An 8,812-nucleotide genomic window follows, 5' to 3' on the forward strand; every position below is an offset into this window, starting at 1 on the left:
AAGGGGGCATTACAAAATGTTTAAGCTTGTGATGTATTTATTGCTTGTTTTCCAAAAGCACCAAGCTAATTAGAGATGCAAATGGCTATAATTTTCCTGGCTTTGCTTAGGAGAAAATTTACTAAGGGTTGGACAGGCTTCCTTTGTTTGTTTTTTTTGGTTTTGTTTTGTTTTAAGAGTATAAGGTTTACACAATCATTCTCATAATGTGACACAAGCCAGCAAGGCCAAAAATGTTACAGAATATAATGGGATCTCTTCCTTGTAAACTTGTACAGTATGTGGTAACTTTTTGAAAATACAGCTTTTTGTACATGGTTTAGAGACAAATTTTGTACATGAAACCCCAAGTCCAATAGACTATATAAATAATTCTAAATGATCTTAACTAGTTAGAAGTGTATGTAGTTGCTTTTAAGTCATTTTAAATACATTTGTTTTAAGACTGTGCAAAGATTGGAAGTGGGTTTGCATTTCTAAAATGGTGACTTTTATTCAGCAAGAGTTCTTAGTAACTTCTTGAGTGTGGTAGACTTTGGAAAATGTAAATTTTTTGCCTGTAATGTTATCCTGTGGTAGGATTTTGGCAGACAAATGCTGCCTTATTTTATTTTGAGTCTAAGTTAAATGTTTTTTGAAAACAGAAATGTGCACTGAACTCTCCACTGCAAGTCAAGATGTGGTAAGACTGAAAGAAAGTTCAGGACAATGAAACGGAAATACTACTATCAATTTCATGTCCACTGTGTTTTATACAGTCTCTTTTTTGTTCACTTTGGAAATTTTTACTAAAAAATGCAAAAAATAAAGTATTGTGCAAAGATATGTAAGGTTTTTTGAAACTTGAAATGCATTAATAAATAGACTTGATTAAGTCATCCTCTGAAGATCCATTTACTTGTTGAACTCTGAAAGCAAAGAGGAATACACAAATTCTGCTTTGCTTAATTTTTGGTTTTTACTGTCATGCCAAAAYGTAATTGTACCATCTCTATCAAAGTGCTCCTCTCAACTTTAACATCCTGCAGTTACCAATAAGAATGTGTTTGTGTAACCTGTTTACAGAAAAGCCCCAAAATTAACTTTAAATTATTTATATGATCACAGGAATAAAACTTTTCTTACCTTCAAAATGAAAAATATTTGCCGGTGGGATGTTCAAGCCTGGTGCCATAGTTACTGAGTACCTTTGGAAAAAAAATATTTGGAGAGTAGTATTGGATTTAATATGTAATACTCTGAATACACAGTTGGTGGATAAGGATTATGGAAGGAGCAAATACGCCTTTTGCAAGGTGTTTTAAAGCTGCTGTGCTGGGTCTGTGTTTCTGTGTGTCTTACATGGTTGATTTAAGTGATAAGAAAGCTTTTAAAAGCCAGGTCCTGCCAGTGGGTCGTCCATTCTTAGGGCTGTTTGTTGAGAGTGGCCTGCTYAGACATCTGTTTCCCCGGGTGAGCAGGGTAGACTTTGATGTTATCAAAGCATACTCAGAGTTCCTTCCTCACAATGCCTCCCCCCACCACCCCCATGACTTTTTATAGAAGTGCTTCTCCTTGTAGTTAAATAGCACTGTCTGTACAAAGGGCATTAAAAGAAAATCCCTTGGAGCAGAGCCCTTCTGCAAATCCGCTTCMTGGGTGCCAAATGGAGGTGGTGGTGGCTGTGTTTAAATCTCTGTGTACGAACACAGACCAGAGGGGTGAAATAATGCCTAAGCAGTTMAAATACAAGTTTTTATGTATATTTTAAAATAGAGGTGTAACAAATCAGAACATAATTTTTCTAGCTAATATTTGACATAATAATCCTTATTTCTATTTATTCATTTATTCATCTTCCATTTTTTAATGTTTTAGTTACTAAATGTATACATTCACCTCTGGTGTAGAAGTGTACGTAACATAGTCAGAATGATGTGAGCATGACAAAGGCATCAAAGTCCTCTTAAGCAATGAAATTTTATACCATACAGACTCTAAGTCATTGATGTAATTTGGTTTTTAATTAGTGTTCCAATATTTCTTTCAGCGAAAACAAAAAGGAAGGAGGACGTTTTTATTTCTGAATATTGGAGGTTCATTTTTACAGAGATGATGAAAAGGATAGCAGCCATTCTGTCATTCTGAGCTGTGCATGCCCTGACAGGAGTAGGCACCTGGTGGCTTCCAAGGTCTCAAGTCAGCTGTATGGAGTGGGGCAGAAGTAATTCCAGTGTGCACAAAGTAAGGCATCAGTATAGGCACTTGAAATTGTAGCTATGACTTCACTTTTATGTTCAGGCTTTGTAAGWCTCTAAACATACTGCAGCTTGTGTTTTATTTCACCTTTATATCAGAAATAACTAATRACTGTCAAAACAGGGACAGAATTTGTTTGGGTATATGATTTGTGAAAAATGGCACCAGAARTACCTTCATATCTTCAGGAGCTCAAATACTGAATGTTCTTTTAATTGTTCTACTTCTTAAAAGCTTCCAAATTGTCTTCACTGAGGATATACCAGCTTCTCTTAATTGAACTGGAGAATGTTTTTTCACAAAAAAACAGAAGTCATCAAACTGCAGTATCCCCACTTCTTGAGTTTCAGCACACTGTWGACACCTCTGGCCCTTCTTCTGCCTGCTTTTCCTGAAGTAATGCCYGTTTCTCCTGCAGTTTAGATCCCTTTATCAGCCTCCTTATCAAGTAAGTGATAATAATTTGCAAAACAATGCTAATTTGATGTCTAAAATGTTTTAGAGAGTGTAACTATGGGATGTGTAACTACAAAAGTGTAAATACAGGAAGATGGCGACTTGCAAGACTCTGTGAATACAAATGGTTCACACAAATCTCATTAAAAGCCAACTCTGGTTCTTTTTTCCAGTTATAGCAAAACAGTTGCATTGTAGTTTCTGTACTGGAGGAGAAGTACAGCCCAATTCTTTTTAGCCTTTGTCTCTTGCTCTGTCATCCTTTAGTATCTTCTGAAAAACACTTTTTTTGAGGAGTAGGGGTAGGATTTAGTTCAGGAAGCTTACAAAATTCTTAGATTAGAAAGTCAGTGATAACTGATGTAGATGCAATTTCAGTGACAGTATTTRAATTATTCTCTTAATAGTATTTTATAAAAAAAAAAAAGAAAGCCCTGAAGCAAAGAGGTAAAAGTGGAAACATCCAAGTTTTTTGCAGAAGCAACAACTTGGTTCTAGAAACAATCTAGAGAGATGCCTGGTTTTGAGTTAACCACACATGCTTCTGACTGGTTTCCTTGTTTCATTTTTCATTGTGCTTTGGAAAACTAAGAGATGCTGGCATTCAACATSTGATCACTGTTCATTGCTTGCAGGATCTGCTCAACTTGTTTATTTGTCAGGCTGTCTGAATAAATCTCACTATTCCTGATAACATCCAGATATTTTGATTCAAAATTCCCTGCAATATCTTGGCGTGAAAACATATGCTTTTCTCCAGGTCTTAACACTTTCTTGTAGATTTTTTATTATTTAGAGAACATTTAACACAAATTACATTCAAAATTCAGTTCAAGAAACATAATTTTTAATGGATCTTGTGCTTAGCATTAAAGTGGCATGTGAAATACATATAAATTGATTTCTGTTTCAGTATGCACAAACCATAGAATAAAAACAATCTGAGACAATAATGTTTCTCTTTATTGTTTATATTCTGACAGGGGAAACAAGGGRAATTTATATGTTTGACCTTACAAAGTTGCTTTTTATGCTCTGAAGCTGCTTGAAGAGTTTACCGTTTTCATTTACTCTGGCAGTTTCAAGTYATGCTAAAATCTGGTATACAAAGATTCAGAATCTGAAAATCTCAGACGTTACCTGAACGGGTAAATACAATTTAAATGCAAAAATTACCTAAACTTAGTTGTGCTAGACTTTTGTGTAGTATAATAAGCATCAYTCAAATAATTAACTTGCTAGTAATTTGAATCAGTTCTTTAATTAAGATAGTTAAATAGCAAAGCATTTTAAAAGAGAACAAAGTTTATTATAGCATTTTTAGATGATAGTGTTATTGGGCTTTTTATATGGTTATTACAACTGAAGCATTCTGGTTTTTTATATCTGTTTGGTAGTATTTTCTTTTATGAACTATTAAATTCCCCCTTCATTAGAAAATAGTTTAGGAAAGTTTTAACTGGTAACAGTAGCTATTGATGTTTCAAAGTATTTACTGGGAAATGAAGTTTCTCTTTTTGCCTTAAATCCAACAAAACAAAGCTTTTCAAAGGCTTACGGCAGTGATTTTGTTAAATAAGATTTTTATTTCTGGTGAGCAGATGTTTTCCTCAGACTTTAAACACTTGCAGATTGACAGCTGCCATGATGAAGCTGCTCATTGATCATTTTCAGAGTGTGCTCCTAGATGAACAAAGTGCATATTTCAGTTGACTGTTGGATCACAAAAACCAAATACCTTAATATGTGTTTTTACCACCTCTGAAATTGCTCAGGTATTTGATGTAGCTATGAGTTTTTAAAACATTTTACGTGATGCATCRTATTTTGAATATGTTGGAGAGGAGTTGCCTTTTGTGTTCTTGCTCAATTTCTGTTTTCTGTCTGGAAGCGRTCTTCACACCTCACAAATGTCTTCTCTTGGGATGGATGAAGGTGAATGTTGTCGATGCTTTGGGGGCAAAATGTTTTTCTGGAAAGAAGAGAGTATGTGAGCATAATGTTGGTTAGAAAGCATGTTAGTTAGAATCTCCTGTTCATTATCCAGTTCTTTATCCTGTCTTTTACAGGAAGGTAATTTACTATTTTCATAGGTTTGTGAGGAAGGAGATGTATCTGCCTGCCAGACCAAGGTACAGAGGAAAAGAGCAGACAGGTCCTGTGCACTGAGTACATTGTGCCTCTCTCTCTCTGGTGTCACTCTGCATRTTCTCCACAGCAAACCCTCACAGTCACGGGGGCTGTATTGTCCCTGGGACATTGGCATTGTTTCAACTCTTACTATTATCACCACAATTGCACTGTTTGGGCTGGAATACTGGTAGTTAGCTGGGAGTTTGCTAAAGATCAGCTATGTAGGATGCTAACATCAGCAACTATAAATGCTACAGAAATATTTGAAACCAAATATGTTGGGATCTGGTATTTTATTGCTCATAATGGTCTGTTAACTTCTTTTTAAGTTTATACTGTTATGTCCCAAGTGTTGGCCATTAGATAATCTAACAAAGGAACTTCCATCATGTGTACAAAAATCATGAACATGAAGAGGCAGAGAGACCTGGAGATAAAAGATAAAACGTCCAAGTCCTTGAGAGAGCACAAGACAATTCAAAATAAATTTTGTGTTTAGTATCTTTTCTAATTATTGAATTTCCAAAATTGCTAATTCTGCAATAGACAATGTTTAGTCTTTTGAGGAAGGCAGAAATCTACAAACCGTTTTTCTTTGAGGAAAATACTTTTTCTTGAGCATCAGCGTCCTTTATTTCTCCTCTTAGAACCACCAGTAATCTTTCATTTCCCCCCCCCCCCCCCCCCCTCTTAGAACCACCAGTAATCTTTCATTCCCCCCCCCCAAGCATTAATGCAGCATTTCAATGGTAAGTCAGTGTCACTGCCCARATTGCAAAGAACAAGACCCAGCACATAATCAGTGTCCACAAAAAGCTTGGCACAAACTGCTGCTTCCACTTGCAGCAAAAAAAAAACCTCTAAGGGGCATTAGGTACCTGAAGATAGCAGCATCATTTTTTGTTGCTGTAATAAGTACCCCCCTTACTTAATCATTTCCTAGGTAAGGAAAGTAGTACATCAGCAGTAATTGGCACAGGTGGATTGCACAAGAGCTTTCTGGTTAGGAAAATGACTTCTCACCTTCATACCTTTTTTCTTAAGGTACAGGACTCTGTACCTAAACAGAGCTCCCTAGCTTGCATTGTATACTTTGCTTTAATTTGCTTTTCCTGTTAGGTCAGTACTGATTTTCAGATCGTGGCTTTTAAAATAGCAGATGTTACAGCAACTACTTTTAATGGCAGGAGCACGTGCCAAGTGCCAGGTTAGGAAAATACCTCCCAAATACATTTTCAGGAAGATTAAACCTAAGAGAATATGTTCCTTCCTTTGTCCCCCAGCACACACAGACTGTCTTATGAAATATTTCTGTAAATTGTTTAAYTTGTTTTTGGTGTCAATATTAAGGGGCTACAGCTCTGCCAATAAGAGTTGTTCCACAGGAAGTCTGCACTAGTTGTGSTGGTAAGAAAGGGAATGTACCAAGGAAAAATTGCCTTCTAGGGCTGAGCCTCAGTTAYGAGGTAAGGTGTGCCTTTCTCATTAATCTTAATTAAAATGCTCAGTTAAATTTCTCAAAGGATTAAAGCAGTGGGAATCATTGTAAGTTTTTAAATAATTTCTTCTGGCTGAAAGGTCTCTGTATGAGTAGGCAGTTTTAAATGTGTTGTTAGCATTGCCATGTGTAGAGAACAAGGCTGCTCAGACTTCAAAGCAATAAGCAGGAGAAAAAAGGACAACRAAAGGAATCAGAGGACTGTGTAGTACAGCACATGATCCTTCTAATAAGTATTTTCAAGAATGGTTATGCTGAGTTTTTCTAGGAAGTAGGTATTGAAAGTCAAATAGTAAGATTTGACATTTTTTTGTAAGTAGGAATCTGAATATTTCATGATGTTAATGTTGGAATCAATATTTTCTTGCATAAATAGGATCTTGTTTCATTGAAATTTTATTTGGTCCTTATGGAGTGAGGTAATTACATTCACTGGTGTGACTGCTGGGACTCAGATGCTTGTATTTGAACTGGGATAACCTGTGTGCCAGACATCTGTGGTGYTACTGAGTGTTTCCATTGCACTTACTTTTGCTGTGTTTCCCCTGCTTTCACTCTTATTGCCTTCACTATAAGTCCTGGTCGACGGCTGCCTTTTGTCCATGGTATTATGGTTTGAAATGTGTCCCAGATATTTTCCCAAACTGGAGTTCCTTCCCATTTGAACTTGATCATTATTAGGTCACCGATATCAGTGTCCAGCGTGATKAGAAAGGAGTAGGTTTTATTCCCAGTAATACCTTCAACTCTACAGAAAACAAGATGAGAATAATGCTGTCTTAATTATTATGAATTAAAGTGAAAGAAATAGGATTTTTTCCCCCTTAAAACCAGGGAAAGAACTATTTTCCTTCTCCAGGACAAAACATTAATATCTTGAGAATGTTCCTCCTTCAGGTGCAAAAAAGTGGTAAAGGATGACAACATGCTAGGATAGAAGCAGAAGTGGAAGAAGCTTGAACAGGTGATGATGCTGTAGTGGTTTCTAGTGACAGCAAAAGAAAAGGTGTCCCATGACAGCATCTATGTTACGACTTTTGCCTGCTAGAGCAAATGCTGACCCACACTGTTGCCTTTGTTTTTGTTAATACAGATCGTGTCCATGGTGATAAATATCCAAAATTCTTTATCTCAATTACAGATGATTTTTTTATTTGTGTTTTAATTGATTTTTTTTTATTTGTGTTTTAATTGATTACACTTCCCTGTCTTATCTATGGGATGGACCAAACTAAGTGGACAGAAGAATTTCCAGATTTACTGTTTGTTTTCTAATATTTTTTTTTCTGTGCAAGCTGTACGATCTTTGTAAGAACCTGGGACTTTTAGGGAGTACAAGTGAAGAGAGGACAATTTCCAATCCATGTCCACTTAACTGTACTAARGCATTTCACTCATAGCATGATTATCAATGTGGTTTGATATTACARATGGGCATTGTCTGTCACATGCACAAGGATATGTGATACAATACTCACAGCGGGATGTGCAGGTTTTTAGCATCCTCCTTAGTCCCTGCCAGAGACATGGTAAAAGCTGGGTCTATCGGCTTGCCTTGGATTTCATTGATGATGTGAATCTTGAACTGATAATGATATACTGTAGAAAGGAAGAATTTGCAGAAAGTGGTCAAAGATGGTCAGAGATGGTCAAAGAATCAATAGATTTCTTATGCAAAAGAATTTTGCCTTTCAGAGCAGAAAGTTGATGGTTATTCCATTTTATTTTTCAAACTAATTTGTTGAAATTAAAACATTACCATTTTTTCTGGTTGTTGATGTGCTGATGTAATCTGTTAAGAGTTTGAGGCCCTGTTGCTTGATTTAAAGGATGGAGAAAAAGGTAATCAGTGTTGAGTTTCTTTTTGGGATAAAACATAGTTCCATGGGAAATATTTCAGCTTTTCTGAAGTTTAATTGTCAGAATTTCTGGCCAGCCCTCTATCTAGTGACCAGGCAAATCCTTGTGACTGGGCATGACTAGAGATGTATAATACAGATCAAAGACCTCATGCAAAGTGGTCAGGCCATTTCTCTGATCAACTGGAAAATTGCCCTGCAAAACAGATGACTCACAAACTTTCCTTGACTACATAATGATACGTTGTGCTTAACACACATCTGTTAACAGTGTCATTAATGCTTCAAGGTCTGGTGCATTTCTAGAACAACACTGTTTAGGAAAGTCTGAACTGAGTATTGTCAGTATGAAGAATGCCTAAGAAGTCATCAGTTTGATATTTTGTAATTATGAAGAACCACCCCAAAAACATACATTTGGAGCATGTGCATACAGATAGTGTCAGCTACATTTGAATGTCCAAAACTCTTCTATCTGATCATTCYTCCAGCCACCTTCTAGACAAAACTGATAGATTTAAGTGTGAAGGAACATTATTGCACTCTAATTTCTGAGTAGAGCCTCTTTACCCACTTCAGTCTTCACTAACCCTGAGAATGGCTCCCATACTGCTAATGGGATCATCTT

General features: G+C 36.3%; 1 protein-coding gene across 2 annotated transcripts in view; it reads right to left on the minus strand.

Annotated features, from left to right (window-relative positions):
- Positions 1 to 3,112: 3,112 nt before the first annotated feature.
- Positions 3,113 to 8,812, minus strand: part of LIPC (lipase C, hepatic type) — a 52,933-nt gene continuing 47,233 nt past the window's right edge. For both annotated transcript variants that reach the window (XM_057382763.1, XM_057382764.1), the window contains 3 exons: positions 7,804 to 7,924; positions 6,855 to 7,073; positions 3,113 to 4,666 (listed from right to left, as the gene is read on the minus strand). In XM_057382763.1, the coding sequence (XP_057238746.1) occupies positions 4,561 to 4,666; positions 6,855 to 7,073; positions 7,804 to 7,924 (446 nt within the window). In that variant the 3' untranslated portion in view covers positions 3,113 to 4,560. The remainder of the gene's footprint in view (positions 4,667 to 6,854; positions 7,074 to 7,803; positions 7,925 to 8,812) is intronic.

Source organism: Malurus melanocephalus, unplaced genomic scaffold, assembly GCF_030028575.1.
Source record: "Malurus melanocephalus ecotype Western Australia unplaced genomic scaffold, MMel_1.1 scaffold_586, whole genome shotgun sequence".
Lineage (NCBI taxonomy): Eukaryota > Metazoa > Chordata > Aves > Passeriformes > Maluridae > Malurus > Malurus melanocephalus.